Here is a 19,331-nt window from a genome sequence, read left to right as displayed (position 1 = left end):
TGCCTTGCATATTTAAACAAAACTAAGAACAGTATACCTGTAACATATTATCCTCACCTGCCACTAAAATATTTTATTTCAAAATGCACTCATCACACTAGAAGAAAATAAAGCAGATCACAAACAGACTGCTAGCACTTACTTATTCCACCACAAAACAGGCTCTCAGTTTCTCTCTGTGGATTCTCAGTACAATGAAAAAAGCAATGGAGTGGAATCCAGACTTGAAGCTCTTAGAACTGCAGCTGATCTATTCCAATGACCTCTGCTACTAGATAATTTTTAATTTATTAACAAGCATATGAAAAGAGGTTTCAGACAAACATGTAGCCTACCAATATTAGCAAAAAAAAAAAGTAAAGCCACATCCGCTGCTCACCTTGCTTTTATTTGGCTTTTTCTAGCAGCTGCCTCGCTAGCTGTCATGGGCTCAGGAAGAGTTGAAGGGACAGGAGAATTCTTGGGAAAAATAAATTTGAATAAATTAAAAAAACGAAATCCTGAAAGAAAAAAATCATTACATATTGAAGGGGAATACTTGGGTTCAAGTTTTTTGTGTTATAAGGCTTCACGCAGAACTCACTCACATGGCTGTAGATTAAAAGTGTTTTGATTTAACAGTGTCTCTATGTTCTCTTATCTGTTGCAAAAGTTAAACAAAAACATTACTGGTCTGACTGTTTTGTCAACTACTTCACTTCATTTACACACTACCAACTATCAACAATGAAGTAAAACATTTTCTCCAAATGTTTTCTTGTAACTGCACAGGACAGAGACTTATTTTAGCCTCAAGTTTAAGAACTAAAACAAAGCCTAACCTTTGGATGAAACAACAGTAGTTTTTTAGTTCACTCAGCTCTTCCACCACAACACAAGTTCCAGAAAGACATGCAGCATCTAAGCTTCTATGGCCCTCTAACTTATCCCCATCTCAGACAAATTCCTGAACGCATCACATTTCACCTAAACTGCATTGAACTAAGGAAAATGGCAATTTTGGGGGAGGGAGGAGGAAGAGTATCTCTAATTATGCATGCACTACATCCTCATGTACAGTTAAGAACACAAATCTAAATCTGATCACAAACAGTAGAGACAGAGTTATCAATTATTAAATACTGCTCCTGCAGACTACCATCAGTACTGGAATTAGTCAAGAGTCTAGGAAAGAGACAGACAGGCTTACTTCCAACTTTCCCTTGAAAAAATAAGCTGCTATCCAAGACAGTATACTGCACTCAGCCAGCCTCCCTTCTAACCTATAATGGTCCTTCCTATATTCTCATGCAACTTCGAGGGGCAGGGGCAGGGGTGCCCACGTGCGCATCTTTGTGCTGCTTCTCTTTTAAGGCAGACGTGTGCTGGAGGGGCAAGCACTACCAGAGAATATCAACAGCAACAGAAACCAGGGCACTGACTGCTGCTCTTACTGCTGGTTTAACACTCCAGTGGAAAAAACACACACACACAGAACAGCTTCGCTTCGTAAGAATACCCCAGGCACTTTTACTTTTCTATGGCTGTCACAGCACAAAAGGCCAAGTAAGCAGGCAATTCCTATCTGCAGGGGTGGGGGGTGGGGAAATCCAAGAAACAAACATATTCTCAAAGCACCAGACTAAGGTGATACTACTCCTCCAATGAGTAACACAGTCAATTCCCAAATTATGTTATGTCAAGGTAAAGTTATATACTTGCTGATATTTCAGGATAAAGTATTTGAGGGAAAACATAGTTACTGCACCTCCTAATCACACACTGCAACAGCATAATGCAAAACCACTCAAACCACTTCAAATTTAGCCTTTACCTACAAACGCTAAGTACTCCACGGTTTTCTCTTTTTTTTTTTTTTAACCTAAGTTTCCCAAAAGCAACACTTAGGTGTACTGAGCACCTTCTTCTACAAGGATCAGTGATCAAGGAATTCAAGGGGATCTCAGACAGTTCACTCGTCTACCTCTGAAGGCAGTTTACTACAATTGACATTTGTTCCAAAATGAATTTTGAGACAGATTTTTCCTAATGCCTATCTTGAGAATCACTTTATCATACTGAACATTATTGATGTGCCCTCAAATTCCATGGCACAGCACTTACATCTGTGAATGAGGTGATCTTTGAGAGACCGTTCACACTTCCAGACAAAGTTCAAACTCACATGGAAGGTAAGGGTAGGAGTGCAGGCAAACCAAGACACCATTCTGTTTGCCTTTCAGTTCACTATAGTCCTTCCAATGGACTAATGTAATTGCTAAGGATGATTAAGAAAAAGGGTTTATCTAAAACAAACAAATCCTCTTGACACTACCGTTACAACATTAAATCTTCCGTTGTCAACAAGTTTAAGTTCTGCAGTATATTTTGTATTAATTCTATTACACACAAGAGTAGTAATGGTTAAAAGCGCAAGTCAGGTATTGGTGCAGTATAAATATAATTCATGAAGCTATGCCCTCAAAATTACAAAATATTTTCTTTAGAGAGCTAATATTGCATGTACACAATAGCACCTTGAAGTGTACTCTGCTCTATGTTGTAAACTTAGCAATGAGGTTTATGAAGAAATTGAAAACATCCTTCTCAGCTGATCTGATAGACTTTTCTCAATGCTACCTACAAAATACACTAAAAATACGGGAAAAAAATAAAGACTACTTACATTAATATTAGACACTGGACAATCCTTTTTGGCAAGTTTAAAGGCAAAGTAAGATACTTGAAAGATATCAGGTCTCTGTTCTTGATCAGGTTCAAGCATATATCCTGCAAAAATTGATAAGACCAAGTTATCACTGTTGGATATCAAAAAGCTTGTTGAGACAGCGTGCTACCACAAGAAGAAATTCAGCAGCTCAGCCAAATGAGCTTACCCCAGAAAGAGTCATTTTTATTGTTATGTAGGTTTTCTGGTTTTTTTAATACTTTTTGTCAAGTCTAATAGTTCCTAGGGTCAAATATAATTGGAGAAGATACGTGCTGTTTGATATTTTGACACTTAGTTGTGAAAAGGGCAGCTAAAGTGAAGTAGTAATTAACAACTTCAGAGAGAAACAACATAAAACCAACTCGCAGTACTAGAATTTTCTAGGGTTAATACAAAATTCAATATAGCTAACACACAATTCACAGATATATCTAACTACATCGGGCAAAGGTTCTACATCATCTTTTGTCTTGCAGGTTTAGTTGGCTATGCACACTTTTGTATATTAAAAAAATATATATAGTTCCATGGGTAAAAGGACTTTTCCCTGACAAGACACAGAATTTCCCACGTCCCTCTCAAACATGAGCTTGAACATGTCCCTCTCAAACATAACGTTTGGTCTTTTTCAAGTAAATAAAAGTTCCTTTATATTGTTTATAATATTATACAGAATACATAATCAGGAAATCTTGCTTAAATGACTGAAGAACCTAAATAAACAGCAAAAGATATTTTCGAAACAAGCTAAGCCTCTAAAAATATCTTCAGCTACAAAGAAAATGAACAACCTATGAAAATTTAACTTCTCAGTTTAGATAAGAAAATTGAGCTACATTTCCAAAACTGCTCAGTAGTACAGCCAACCTTAAACAAGATTTTATAAAAAACCTTGAAGTAATTTTTTTTAACAAATTAATATAATTGTAGACAGATCTTACAATTTTACTCAAAGCCATCATTTCATAGCCAATATAGTTCACAGCAAGTTTTATTTTTAATGGGTTTTACAAAATAAAGCAGATTTAAACTAACAGTGACAGCATCATTAAGTGGAAATAGAACACTCACCATGAAGTGACTCTAGCCACTTGATTCTGAAATATTAGATTTATGAGGTGGAGAACGTTCAGCTTGTTGCTCCGCCTTGCAAAAGAGCAGAGATGAAGCCAGAAGTCCCTGAAATACCTTTTATGACCAACTGCAGCTTTTTTTGGCTTCCATTCCAAATGGAAAGAAGGGAAGTTTACATTATGAGATTCTTCCCCTCCCACATATATTTCATACCAGGAATGCTCATCTTGGCACAGCAGTTCATTGAATCTTAATAAATCAGCACTCATAAGGAGACAGGATTAAAATCTGTACTCTTCTAGAAGGAGCACTGTGATACAGAGAGAAGTACTTAATCACTTAAAAATTAATCTCATTTTGTCAGTTACTACGCATTGGCAGAAGGTAAATGCTTACTGCTATTTCTCCATTATGAATGTGTGCTCAAAGGAGTGGTTTGGATTTCCTATTTCACAAAAGCATATACTATGTGGTCAACACATTCTTAACTTTGCAATAAACTATAAGAGCCCCTATTCAAACTTTCTGAACTTTTCCCATTCTGTCAGTTGCACTTTCAAGTTGACCTGCTCCAAGCTGAAAACTAAAGACAACTGAACATACTCATTATTACTGTCAATATTAGATCCCATATCTCTGTACTTGGCTAACGACTAATCGCTAGCCTCAGAGATTGTTTTTGTCCAAAATTTTCCTTCATAGTCTCTGTGCTTTCAAACTTTTACCAGACTTCACGTCCGACGCTTCAGGTTGCACAAACTTTATCACATTTTTGTTCTGTTATAAACCTCGAAACTACTACAAAATTCCCTCCAGTGCAATTCATCTTCAGTACATTTATGCTTCTAAACTACACTTGCACTTCAAATTCATCTAAGCACAACTGCCCAACTTGGACAGAAAAATACTATTAACGGTCTGACATTCCATAAGAACAACGGAACTTGAAATAAATTAAAAGTTACTCTTTTCATTCCCTTATCCCTTTGTGGTTTATGGCCACCTAAGGAAAAAAAAAGTCATCCACGTCTCCCAAAAAACCCAAAAAGTTCTTTTAACTCCAACAAAGTTCTTCTGAGTTGTGAGGTACAATTTCATCTGGCAGGTCTTTGCACTGTTTTTTTCTGTTTCAATTCTGAAGTTATCATCAACTCATCCATTAAACGCCCACAACACAGTAGCTGATTTTAACATGTCAACTGCCCACGAAAAAGACTTGTTTGTACTTCATTCACTTGGCTCACTTTCAGCGCCATTTCAAATAAGATTCCTCTCGGTTTTTGAAGTTGCTCTCTAGGCTAGCACCTCAGTTCTGTACCCTGCGGCATAGTCCTCCATTGAGCAAGGGGATAAGCAAGCCTCCTTTCAAGGGCAAGCGCAGGAGTTGCAAGACAGCTGGTAGCCAGGAGCAACTCCCACTGTTCACTCAAGAACCCAGCCAGTCTGCACGGCCCATCCAAGTCACTCGCCTACATTAGCAGGATCTTGCGTGTTGTATTTGATTTACGAGGCAAAAGAATTGCTGTGGTGCCCAGATACTTACTTATCAAACAGTGCATACTATGAGAGTATCGGGAATTGTCCGGAATGGTAAAGCTTCCATCACAAATAGCAACTTGACTTTCTCCAAAGGGAAGTGAAAAGAAACAAAGTTTATACAGCAAGCAGCCAAGTGCCTGTAAAAAACAAATACAGGCACTGTAAAGGGATGAGAATAAGCCTTTTATACAATAAAACAGCACCAACAAGAAACAAATTGCATCCTAGCTACAGCTGATGCTTACACCGTTATGTAGAAGCTGCATTATGAAACACTCTGTTGATGTGACAAGCTGATATATAAAGTAGATCTACAAAGGCTTTCTTTCCCACTGACTCCTATGTTAGACAACGAACTTCTAAAATTAGAGCATACCCCAAGAGCTGCAGTCACTTTGTCCTGTCACCCAGAGATACCACTAGCATTTCCACTGAATTTAGTCTTTATTTACTTCACTGCACATCACCTAATAAAAACGCCTTTCCTTATCATGCTGCCAACAGGTTTCCACGAGAAATTACTGGTGACAATCAAGCAGCAACCTCAGCTGACAAAAAGGAAAACAGTTCTAAATCATGTCCCCCGTAACTCAAACTGATCATCACACATGGCATTAATTTTATTTACAGCAGACATAACTACCAAAGATAGCTCTACTATATTCTGCATTGTATAGCTGCATGATATATTTCACTTAAAAAAATTTGTTCTTCAGTTAGTCAATGCTGGTTTTAACTTCCCAGACACACCTCTTAATTAGTTCCATATTTCCTAGTACCTCATTTTTTGCTTACCCAGATATCTGCCTTGGTAGTAATTGCTTTTCCTCCATAAAGATTGATCATTTCAGGAGCTCTGTATGACAGTGTTGTATACCTAGCAGTATATAATTAAAAGAGGACATAGATTAAAAGCGTGCCTTGGAACTGAAAGTGCGTTTTCCTGCATCTGCTGTGCACACACCACCCGCACCCAAGTTTGACATATGCGCCTGGAATTGTCTTAAGCAGCCCAAGTCACTTATTGCATTTGCAGCATCACAGAGACTATTTGGAGTAGCAACATAAAATTATCATACACAAAAATAAATATTTAAAGTCAGCTAAAATTTGCTTTTAATGTTATTTCCCCAGCAGATGTACTTTTGCAGGAGTCCTTTTGCTTAAATACTGCAATAACCAGTCATTTGAAAGACAATGTAGGAGTCCTACAAGAGTATTTCCTATCACATATTGAAACATACAGAATGTGGACTTCAAAAAACTAGCGTCTCAAAGTAATTACTAAACTGGTAGTCAAAGTACTTTTCAGACCTGGGGGGACGGGGGACACACCCACACACAAACAAAAAGCCCTGTATCACTTAATAACTTAAGAACAAGTAGCCTGTGTTTGTTCTTCTGCAGTAGTTAGCCTGGAGGGGCAAAACCAAACTAATACATGTTTTCAAGAGTGCGCCTGTAATAACAGCTAAAGTATTTTTTTGATCAGTCTTAGGAGAATAAACATGGACATTACTGTATAAATAATACTCTACGTAAAACCATTCCAATGCTTATTTACATCAGTTTGTTTTCTCTCATACTGTTAGCTGTATTAAAATAGCACAAATTTGAAATATCAGTCTCCTAAAATGGCCAGTAGCCAGACATATATTTTTGAACAATTTCGTTTCCAAAGAGCATGCTTTGTTCCAACAGTTTTATTCTTAAGAGTCTCAGTTTTGCAAATACAATCTCTGAATAAATGGAAGAAATCTGTATTACCAAATAGTTCCACTGTTTTAGTATATTTATGTTCAACACTACTTCTAATTCGACCATTAAGTTCAATTCATGTTAATAAAATAGGTGCACACTGCACAATAATACACAGAGCTTCCTAGCAGCACAATCATTGGTTATGATAGGCCACTTAAAAGTGAACTTACTTTTTAATTTCTTCTTCAACCACATTAACACCATCTTTTTGAGGATTAAGATATTTGTTAGTGGCACTGCCGAAATCACAGAGAACATAGTTCCCGCTATCGTTTAACAATATATTCTCCACCTTGAAAGGAAATCAACACACAGAAACATTAGATGAAAATAATGGCATTGATTTCCAAGCTAGCTGCTACTATGCGTTCTCACACCCCAACAGGAAAGTTTTCGGAAAAATCAATAGATAGACTTGGCATTAGCACTAAGCGATGTCTTACGATTTAGTCTCTCTGTTCACAGCATCACCAACAGCAAGTGCTTCCCTACCTAGAAGTCAGTCTTAGTGAAATAATTCCTATACTCTCAATCCTTTTCAAGTAGATCATTGATCTTAACCTAGATGTTCCTTTTTATTAGGTTCATACCTTTAGATCCCGGTGAACTATAGGTGTTTTGCACTGATGCAACCGGGCAACAGCTTCACAGGTGTCACAAAATATTCTCATTACTTCTGACTCAGTAAAGCCTGTCTGCAGACGCTGATTCATCTGATTCACAACTTGCCCAGCTAAAGAAACAACAAGGTGTTTGGGGTTTTTTTTAGACATTACTATCACGTACAGAAGTAAAGACTTATTTATAAGCAAAAAGTCCACAAATAAGATGCAAGAAAGATTTCCACAGTCACTATATTTAAATAAAACAAACCTGGTTTTCCAAATGCGCACTCTTGTATCATCCTACACAGAAAAATTACTGTTGCAAATGGAAAAAAACGCCCCTATGACTGAAACCTGTTTGGGACAAATTGTCGCAGACACAAAGAAGCATCCATCACACAAAGATGTTACCTCAAAAGTGTCTCTTGCGTTTAGATCCATAGCCAAAACCCTGTCAGCCAACCAAGTTAAATTTAATTCATATTCTAGACACACTCTCTCTTGGTCTTTCTGTGAGACAAAATTAAAAAAAAAAAGGAGGGGGGGCGGGGGGGGAAGCCGAGCCCTGAATCCACCCTTAGAGCAAGACCTCACTTAACCTCTTCATAGGTTTCTTTCTAAGATTGGGAATCATCATTTCCCTGTTTCTTGAAGTAATTTTCCCAGATAATACTAGGCTCTTCTGACCGCAATGCTTACTAACAGATGAAGCAAGACTCAATATCTGCAGGGCCTTGGTGAGCATTCCATCGGAAGAAGGACGCTTTGAAAAAGGAAAGCCTATATACTGTCAAGTCATCTGACAATTGACGTCCATATGGCTATTTACCTTTATAATTAAGGTAAGAGTGCTACCAACAGGGAGTCAGAACTGTACCCACAAGGGTACAGAACTTCACCCATACAAGCAGGGTAGAGGGCCAAAAATGCGGCCATTAGTTTTCAAGTTACCTCCTTACTCCCTTCCCCAAAACATACATCAAGACTGTCTTTAGCTCCTTATGGTACAGATTGCACAGGCTGTAAAGTTTGCTGCTTCTGCTGCAAATAAAACCAAATGTAAATCTCAACTGAAAGTACTCTGAGCATTACAGACAATGGGGTAGGTTTTCTTTCTAGTCTGGAAAGAAATTTACTTTGTACTTGTAGCACCTGTTCTAATATCATCACCTATTCGGGTTAATCACCATCTCGTATTCAGTGTCTGGTTACCCTAAATTTTATTTAAACTTCAGAAGTCAAACTCAGTGGCAAATTTATTCCAATGCATGTATGAGGTGGGGAAAAAAAATTATCTAGGAACTACCCGGTTTTACATATTATTTGAAACAAAGTTACATTATAAAGCAGGACCACAGGACTATTATTTTTTTTGGCCAGCATTATCAACACCAACTATGCTATGCTCATTTATAACAAGTCACCTGTCATAAGAGTAAAGCATCCTTAATACTGTAACCTAAAATAAAAATAGCGGAGGGACAACAGCAGCAAAAAGCTTGCCAATCTCCCCTATCTAATTATGTTCTAGCTACAAGTTGATTAGGACAAACAGCAGAACAGAACAATTTCAGTTTATACTTACACAAATAATATCCCTGTTTCTAATCATACTTAATTACAAAGCTGTGTGAAACTAACTTAGACATTTTCTCAGTGTTCAACAGCTCAGTGCCTCACCAACAACAACGCAAACAGAAAAGCAAAAAGAACTAATTGGATTCCAGCTGTGAGATGTATATGTTAACCTTTTATATTAAGGGAACAATTGTAAGTAAAAACCCCAGGCGATCAGTACAAACATTTTCCCTGCATTTACTCCGAAAACCCAGGAGTTGTCTCTTACCTCGACAGTACTCCATGAGAATGAGTACCTCCCAAACATTATCGCTTATCGAGTTCACAGCGCAATCCAAATAGCTCACAATATTTTTGTGCCCAGATAACTCCTTCTGAAAAAGAAAATGCACATTACACTTCAGCACAGAAAAATTTAAACAAATAAAACATAGTACAAGTTTTCAGACAACAATTTACAAATTCAAGTTAAGCTAGCCCGTCCCCCATCCAGTACTCTTGAGAAAGTACCACAAACACAGCACACGAGCTCCTTGCTGCCAGCAAGGTCGGAGTGACTGCTACATACCAAACACAATGCAATGGCTACTCTGAACGGGACATTTACGTGCTACTTGTGGGACAGTGCAAACACATCCAAACTGTTGCATTCTCAAACAATGTTGTGAAGTAGTAATAGCTGGAGCCTCAATATATAAGAGAGATGGAAGAATCAAGCTACTAATGCCCATCCTAAGCTAAATTGAAAAACAGACTCTCACAGTTATTGTAGCTGGAAAAAAGCCACAATTGTTGTAGTCTGAACTATTACCAAGTTTTACAAAGTTATTACACACAAGCAACTGAAGGTGTCCCCAAGGAAAAAAAGCAACTTTAAAGAGCCATTTTACATGCAGAATTAAGCAATGCTTATTTCACATCTGACTAGACAAGTGTTGTCATCTGTACTACAGAGTTGCTGCCTGTAAGATCACTTAAGGTTAACATAAAAATACCTCTCATATCAGATAATTATCATGGGTGCTTCTATGATTAGAACACGTGTAAGCTAGAAGTGCATGGAGATGGAGATAAATAGTCTTCATAGTATCTGCTGGAAAGCAATAACAGATTTTCTCTTGCCCAGTCAGCAACTCTTTTCTTTTTTTTTTCCTTAATTATTTTTTTCTTTTCCTGTCAGGTTATCATAAACCCAAGTGTGCCTGACTAAACCTTCTAGTTTCTCCTTATCCGTCGTGTGCTGAAAAACAATAGAAACTCTTATGATGTAGGGGAGTCCAGCTACGCTCGTATCAGTTACCTCAACACTGGACTGCAACTTCAAGAACATGCTTATACCTGCTCAAGACCACACCACTTGTGGAAGCCACCAGCAGCATCATTCAGCTAGCAGAGCTGTGGCACGCAGAGGCCTTGAGAATTTAAGTTACCACTGCAGAACTGAAAGAAATTACTTTTGATTGGGAACTAGATGTACTGACCAAATTGACCAAGGTATCAAATACATTTTTAATAATTGCTTTAGAAGTTAATCACGCACCAACCCTAAAACTCAACATTAGTTTCTGAAACTAACAGTGCAAAATCAGGACTGCAAGGTCAAAAGAAAAGGTGATCTAGAAGCGGCTGTCATTGAAGAGGCATTTGGTGTACGTATATTACAAATTAATACATTCTCCAGTTACAAATAATGGGCTTCTTACCATAATTGTAATTTCTCTCTTGCATATGTTGAGATCCAGCACATTATTAACATACATTCGTTTCAGTGCACAACGTATCCCACCATGGGTACGTACCAGAAACACAGTTGAGAAGCCACCTGGAAAAAACAATTACAAGCAAATGAAGCTACTTGAGTTTTTGTTTTTCCTCTAGCCAACGTCACTATACACTAAGAAATGAACAAGAAAGTCTATGCCAGTCATTGAGTGAGGAGTAACCAACACTTAAAAAGTTATAAAGATTTGCTACCTCAACCCATTTCACATAGGTGAAAGTATTCTTCACAAAAACATAAGGATCTTAATATTTTGTTACAACATTAAGCAAAAATATTTGAAAAGCATTTTTACATTCAAATACATTTATAAAGCCTAGTGCCAACTCTGTGTATCCAGCTATCAACCCTGAAGTACTTCCAGAGTCATCCAGAAACCTGAACAAAGTGAAGGGATTCTCCAGATCTTCACAGTTTCCAAAATCCCCAATACTTGATAAAGGTTAGGAAAGTAACTCCCTAAACCTACATTTTAAAACATTAAAATACTAAGAAAAGAAAAAGTCTTGAGAGACACTGAAGAAGTCAGACAACTTTTCAGCATAGCCTAAAGACAGGTAGAACCTCCCTGCAATCACAGACGGTGCAAGCCATCAACTCTAAAGCAGTATTTTTATTTAAATCCATACTAAATACGCAGTTAAGAATTACACATTTTCCCACAACTACTCCCATCAGGAGCATTCTTAGCGCAACATCAGCATGAACTGCGAGCCATATACTCAAGCCCACCTCCCAGTCTCCCAGTACGAGGTTTTTCTTTTTCTCTTCACCAGTAGAGAAGAATCATGCAGACATCAATTAAACACAGAAGCAAAGTGTAACAGCCTACCCAGAAAGTACTTCCAAATGCTCAGGTAAACCAAAGGGAAAAACAACACTCTCCTGTTTTATCTGTCTTCTGTTAGTCTTAACTCCTGCTCAAGGCCTCAAGCAGATTACATTAGCATCACCTCAAGGTTCACACGCATAGCTTTCCCACAGTTTTCGGAAATCTGCCCCACAGAAGAGCTCATGTCAATCCATGCTTTCCTTAATTAACTGCTGTCTGATGGTAAGCCAACTATTACCATGGGAACTTTCAACTAGTGCAAAAACTCAGGTATATAATCTGGACAAAAATACGTAAATTAAAACGATTAACCGCTCTGATAATCAGGCGGCCAACTGAAATGCACGCGTTTCACATTTCCTGATACAATCTGCAAGCAGCCTTTTTTAAGTATAATGCACCTCATTTGATATAAGCCTCATGTGCTTCAACAAATGTGCACGTAATAATTCACAATTGAAGAAGTTAAGTTTTATTAGGAAATTTTCTTGAAGATTAAATATCTATTATTTAACTCAATTGCTCATTTAGCCAAATGAGATGGTACTCTGTCCAAACAGAGCTACTGCCAATTTTAATACAACAGTCCAAGTTCTGCAAAATTATCATCCTTAACCTAGTTTACACAGGGCCTTCCCAAAACATTAAGAGGACACCTGCTCTTACATTATTCAAGTTCTATTGCCAAACTCCAGCTAGGGGTGCAACGATCCTACAGGGCCCCCCTAATACCAGCCAGGGGAATTATGTTGAGTGATGTGCAGACCTTTGTTAGCGGAAGATTTTTTTTTTACTATCCTCCCAATAAAAAGAGACTTCTTTCTTCAGCACCAATACTTGACCAGAAATATAAAGCAATACTCAGGTAAAGCACAAAAGTCTAATGATTATATGACAAAAATCACTCCTTGTCTTTTTAAGCAGTTTTAGAGCCTTAAAATTCTCTATGACTAGCAGGAGGACAAGAACAAAATGCCAGATTTCAAGTTTCCCGGACAATTGTTTTTATGTAACCAGAGCAGACATGACTGGGTAAAAACTATCAGTAGGTATTAGTGACAAAATCTAAATACTCAGACAACTGCTCTTCTTGCCATTAGGTGGCAATATTAACTAATATTGAACCCTGAAAGAGCCATAAAAGCAGACCTACCTATTCCCCATTTTGCCAAGGAGTAGATATGTGACCTTGAATGGTTTTCCATTAGTAAATATCACCGCTATAAAAGCGCTTTCCTCAAAGAGCCAAGCGGCATAACTCTTAACAAAACTTGCATAAGTATATTAATATTTACAGGAAAATTAATAGCCACCCATGTTCTGGGAATCTTTATCCAGCAAAACCCTGGATTACACTTTACATTACACTTTAATCCTTTTAAGTAATTTCTGATGGTAAACTTGTTACTGAATGCATCAAAGCAAGCAATAATCGGTGCTGTAAACATTCATGAAAACTCTTATTAAACATCGCTGTCTGGGGGGGAAGGAGGTGGGTACCTACGTGGCCTCGTCCTACACAGGAATGCAACCAGAAATTATGAGTAGCTGCTTTGCCCCAAGACTCAAGATTGCAGACTGAACAGAACTACACTGCCAATGTCCGTCAGCATAGGAGCTGGCATTTCACCAGTATTTCAGAAGCTGAAAAAGTTTTCTATTATCTCATATCAGTGCAGACAGAAAATACACTCAGTTTTCCATACCACAATGCATCCAAAAAAGCTTAAAACAAAACAGTCATAAGCTATGCCACATAAAAAAATGACAAGGAAGTGCCAGATGTTAAGCCACTATCTTCTCTACACACTTTCATTCTTTTCCACCTGTCGTGACAATTCTGGTTGCCTTCTTAAATTCCTAATATAGTCAAATCACAACTCCCCCACGGCATCGCGCAAGTACCTCCCCATCTTCCCACCAACAAGAAATACCACGACACGCTGCAGCTGGGCCCAAGACAGCACTAACTGACTGGCACTTATTCTTCAGCCACTGGGCAACAAGCAACAGCTTTGCCAGCTTCAGAGCCCTTCCATCAAAAAGCAGCATAACTTTGGGTGGTCTTATTTATGAGAGCACCAAAATTTACAGTACCTTTGTTTAAAAATTGTCAGAAAGGGCACAGTGACCAAGTCTAATAACCTAGCAAATGGCATATGTGCTCAGGCTGTCAACGGGTTTGGCAATACAGTTATATGAACCCCACCACCCTTAGCCATTTCAGTATTTCAGTGTAGCAAGCCCTTTAGCTTACTTGTCAGTAAATCATTTTAGATACTATCTAAAAATTGCCACTAACGTATTCAAGACAACAGTACGTAAGGCTACCAGGCATAGGCAGAGCACATAACGCCGCAATCCCATTTTTTCCTCCTTTGTTCCACAACCTCAAGAACCAACTCAAAAGTCAGTTGAAAAGCCACAGAAAAAGCAACTAAGGAAACAAAAAGGCTGGTAACACAGTCAGCACTCAAGACCTGAAATATGGCACTGACTGCAGTTCTGAAGAGACTCGTACGCAAAGCAAAAGCAAAACAAGTATCCCTTTGCACGATGGCAGCAGCACGGCATTTAGCCAACCTGTATTGGCCCACATGAACTTTGCAAGAACATCCCACAGCCTTGCTGCTAAGTGTGAACCAATGAGGCACCGCATCCGTGGGCCTCACAGCCAAGACTCATCTCCGTTACTCTCAGACCTGGCCACAAAGAGCTAACAAGATGCTAATTTCCCCTCAAAATACACACATCCTTGTCATTGTGTGCTGTACCGTTAGAATCAAATTATCTCTACCCCCTTTCCCAGATTTAAGACTTTGTACTTGTTTTGGCTGGGATAGAGATGAATTTCTTCACAGTACTTTGCATGGGGCTGTGTTTTGGATTTGTGCTGGAAATAGTGTTGGTAACACAAAGATGTTTTCGTTACTGCTGAGCAGTGCTTACTTGACAGAGTCAAGGCCTTTTCTGCTCCTCTTGCTGTCCTGCCAGCAGGTAGGCTGGAGATGCACAGGAAGCTGGGACACAGCCGGGACAGCTGACCCCAAGTGACCAAAGGGATATCCCACACCGTATGGCGTCATGCTCAGCGTGTGAAGCTGGGGGAAGAAGGAAGGAAGAAGGGGGGGACATTCAGAGTGGTGGCATTTGCCTATTTCTTGCAGCTCAGTTTTGATCACATCTTCATATAGTATATAATAAACACAGCGCATTCTCGGAGCTCAGAGAGTACTTCTGTGATCCTGATACACTGCCGTCATGTGGCACAGGCCCCTCTTCCATCCTGCTGCTCCATTTCTTCTCTCGTGGTGTACCACTACGATGCCCATAACTCCATACGTTCACTGTCATTGAACATTGTCATGTTCATTGTCATGTTCATTGTAGTTACAGGGCACTTCTTCAAATTACCAGAAACTCCCTCCTTCCCACAACAGATCAAGTCCTTCCTCCAGAGGCACTGTCTTCTGGTAGTCAGTACAGATGTTGTATTGCAGGCACGTTCATGGGAGCGATAGACTAAAAGCATACACAAGAAATACCTCACTTTTGCATAGAGAACACTATTTAGTTCTTCAAGCTAACATAATTCATATCTACTTGTAACAGCAAAACCTTTAAAAACACACAGAACTCAAACATTTGAAAATTTGTAATCAGACTGCAAACACCCTGTGATTGTTGAGAAGCTACATATTAACAGAAACTTATAATGCAGTTTTCAAGCCTTATGAAGAATTTTTGCTCAAGCACTCAGTTTTTGTCAAAACCTCCACAGGGCAAGGAAGCCACTGACCACGATTCAGCCTTTCCACTCCTGAAGCATCTCTGCGTGAGAAGATGATGGGACATCCCATTAATAAAGGTATCAGTTTCCCACCAATGCAACAAAAATTCCTACAACAGCTGGTACATTCCTCACTTTGTACGCTAGGCTTCCAGAGCATGGGTTGAAGTTTTCATGTTTCCATCATCCCAGTACACTGCCACCACTTTATTCGCTCCTACACTGCTGCCTCATTGCACCAGCTGCTGCTAGCCCCGAGCTCAGCAAGAGCATTCCAGCTACCGGGAAGGTGCCGTACATCAACTGTCCCACCACCCCAGCTGCACGGCTGCCAACCGAAGCCGTAACATCTGTGTGTGCCCGTTGGCCGGAAAGCACTGTAAAGTGGCCTTCCTGATGAATAAAGGCAGTATTAAATGACACTAATCATATACACACACATTTACATTTTTATGTATTTATATATATGCTCTTGTGTGTGTACACATGTGTGCATATATTTTTAGTAAAGCATATTCCACAAGTCTCAGTCATGAACACAAGGCTCTGAGACACAGCTCCATCCAGAAGAGCAGTTGGCAGATGTTGCCTGCAAGCTCAAGAGCTCAGCATTCCCAAAACCAAGAGCACAAATAGCTCCCTACTTTTAAAATAATCCATTTCTATACACATGCATTTTGGAGTTCAGTATTCCTCCACTTCATTTTAAGCTTGCAGACAATGCATTCCAAGGGACATACCATAGTTCCTTTTCCCACTGCCCACACAGATTCCCACTATGTAACAATCTGAGTGTCATGGCTAGTTTAGACAAAAAGCACTACTTCCTTCAAACCAGCATCTGCTCTTAAGGCAGCGCTGTGAAAATAGCAGCCGTGAATCGCATACCAACAGTACACTCTATAAAAAGCAGGTCTGCTCTGCATACCTCCACCTGCTAATTGGACTGTTGGCCCTGCCAATGAGCAGGCACTCTCACATTTTATTTCTCCTAGCACCAACTGCACTCCAACTTAGCAAAAAACTTTGACATAAGCACCTGAGGCTACTTGGGGGATGCAAGACACTTCAAGTTACTTGTGTGCTCTGGGAACGATGAATTAAGGTCTGCTACAGATTTTTGTGAGAAGTTTACTCGTTCACTAACACCTAAGCACCAGACGTGCCCAGGTGCCAAACTGGGGAAAAAAAAAAATTAATCTGGTGTTCTTACTGGGAAAGAGAGAAGCAGTTATGTTGCAAAGGAGAGCATACAAATGCCAAATGCACAAATCACTTCATGTTTTAGCCATTTAAAAATAATTAGATCAATTGATACAGTGTGCAGTCATAGCCGAAACCCACAGACTGCAGTGATGCAAACGGGTACCAGTATTTTTATCATGAAGCACTGGGTAAAGCTTTAACCCCAGCAAAGTTCACATACTTAGAGACTTCAACAAATCAACTATACTTTCTCTTAACACCAAAGATCCCAAAAGCTTGCTACAGTGCAGAAAATTAACTCTATGCCAATTTAAGTGCTACACAACATGCTACAGGAAACTGCCCAGAAATCACAGGAAATCCCCTCACATCAGGACAGGCAACAGGTAAGACAGACAAGGGGGTGGAATACAGAGGAACATTAAAACTACCAGTCCCAAATTGGCATCTTATTCTTCTATTAAATCCAAGAACTATTCCTATGGCATTGACCTCGACAACTTTTCCTCACAGTTGTCAAGTTACTATTCATCAGGAAGCCTTAAGAGGAATTTTTAGCCATCACCTCTGACAACTCTGTCATTCCCTCCTGGCCTGTAAGGACCAGCAAGGAAGCCCAAAATAGTCAATGGATAAACATTTCAGATGTTTGGGTGAAGTTCTCTAAATTCTGATAATCCTATGCTCTGTAAAGCCTCTGCTGTCCTCCCTTCCATCAGGCAACATCCCTCTCTCTCAAGGAAAAATATCTAAGACCATTCGTTTGAGATAAGCCTGAGGGCAGCACGCCGATGTTTGAGGGATGGCCTGCTAGCGAGGTCCTTGGGTCTGCCGTCTCGGTGGAGGTAGGGGACGGAGATCCACAAGGCAGCAAAGACACGAGGGTTGTGGATGTGTTACAAAACATGAAAGCGCCTGAGAACGGTCATGTAGGAATCGGGGCTTCTCCCCCCAAAAAGGCAGCGGGATCAATAGCCCAACTGAAGTGCATCTACACGAATGCCCGCAGCACGGGCCACAGACAGGAGGAGCTGGAAGCCCTTGCGCAGCGGGAAAACTATGATATAGTTGCCATCGCAGAAGCACGGTGGGGTGACTCGCACAACTGGAGCGCTGCAATGGATGGCTATAAACTCTTCAGAAGGGATAGGCAAGGAGGGAGAGGCGGCGGGGTAGCCCTGTACGTTAGGGAGTGTTTTGAGTGTCTGGAGCTTGACGATGGTGACGATAGGGTTGAGTGTTGATGGGTAAGAAGCAGGGGGAAGGCCATCAAGGCAGGTATCGTGGTGGGAGTCTGTTACAGACCACCCAACCGGGACAAAGAGGCAGACGAAATATTCTATAAGCAGCTGGGAGAAGCCTCACAAGCGCTAGCCCTTGTTCTCACGGGGGACTTCAACTTACCAGATGCCTGCTGGAAATACAATACGGCAGAGGGGAAACGGGCTCGGAGCTTGCTGGAGCGTGTGGCAGAGGCCTTCCTGACACAGCTGGCGAGGGAGCCAACGAGGGAAGGCGCCCGCTGGACCTCTTGTTCGTGAGCAGAGAAGGACTCGTGGGCGACGTGACGGTTGGAGGCCGTCTTGGGCACAGCGATCACGAAAGGAGAGAGTTTTCAATTCTTGGAGAAGTAAGGAGGGAGGTCAGCAGAACTGCCACCTCGGACTTCCGGAGGGCAGACTTTGGCCTGCCTAGGAGCCTGGCTGACAGAGTCCCCCGGGAGGCAGTCCCGAGGGGCAAAGGAGGCCAGGAAGGCTGGACGTTCTTCAAGAAGGAAATTGAGAGGCCCAGGAGCAGGCCGTCCCCGTGTGCCGAAAGACGAGCCGGCAGGGAAGACCACCGGCCTGGCTGATTCCAGCTTTGGCTGGAACTCAGGAAAAAAAGGAGCGTTTATGACCTTTGGAAGAAGGGGCAGGCACTCAGGAGGACTACAAAGATGTCACGAGGTTACGCAGGGAGAAAATTAGAAGGGCCAAAGCCCAACTAGAACTCAATCCGGCCACTGCCGTAAAAGACAATAAAATAAATGCTATAAATACACTGGCAACAAAAGGAGGGCTAAGGAGAATCTCCATCCTTTATTGGATGCAGGGGGAAACACAGCGGCAAAGGATGAGGACAAGGCTGAGGTACTTAATGCCTTCTTTGCCTCAGGCTTTCATAGTAAGACCAGTTGTTCTCCGGGTACCCAGCCCCCTGAGCTGGAAGACAGGGACGGGGAGCAGAACGAAGCCCCCATCATCCAAGGGGAAATGGTCAGTGACCTGCTACGCCACTTAGACACTCACAAGTCTACGGGGCCGGACGGGATCCACCCAAGGGTACCGAGGGAGCTGGCGGAAGCGCTCACCAAGCCGCTTTCCATCCTTTATCAGCAGTCCTGGCTAACCGGGGAGGTCCCAGTTGACTGGGGGTTAGAAAATGTGACGCCCATCTACGAGAAGGGCCAGAAGGAG

The 19,331-nt window shown here is 40.6% G+C and overlaps 1 protein-coding gene across 3 annotated transcripts in view; it reads right to left on the bottom strand.

The window, feature by feature from the left end:
• Positions 1-19,331, bottom strand: part of BMP2K (BMP2 inducible kinase) — a 67,802-nt gene that overhangs the window by 30,026 nt on the left and 18,445 nt on the right. For all 3 annotated transcript variants that reach the window (XM_072861360.1, XM_072861359.1, XM_072861361.1), the window contains exons 2-9: positions 10,971-11,089; positions 9,536-9,641; positions 7,675-7,817; positions 7,255-7,376; positions 6,119-6,200; positions 5,328-5,460; positions 2,666-2,769; positions 380-459 (exon numbers count right to left, since the gene is read on the bottom strand). In XM_072861360.1, the coding sequence (XP_072717461.1) occupies positions 380-459; positions 2,666-2,769; positions 5,328-5,460; positions 6,119-6,200; positions 7,255-7,376; positions 7,675-7,817; positions 9,536-9,641; positions 10,971-11,089 (889 nt within the window). The remainder of the gene's footprint in view (positions 1-379; positions 460-2,665; positions 2,770-5,327; positions 5,461-6,118; positions 6,201-7,254; positions 7,377-7,674; positions 7,818-9,535; positions 9,642-10,970; positions 11,090-19,331) is intronic.

The sequence above is a fragment of the Ciconia boyciana genome, chromosome 5 (genome assembly GCF_034638445.1).
Source record: "Ciconia boyciana chromosome 5, ASM3463844v1, whole genome shotgun sequence".
Lineage (NCBI taxonomy): Eukaryota > Metazoa > Chordata > Aves > Ciconiiformes > Ciconiidae > Ciconia > Ciconia boyciana.
Note: the sequence above shows the minus strand (reverse complement) of the source record. Positions and strands in the feature narration are given on the sequence as shown.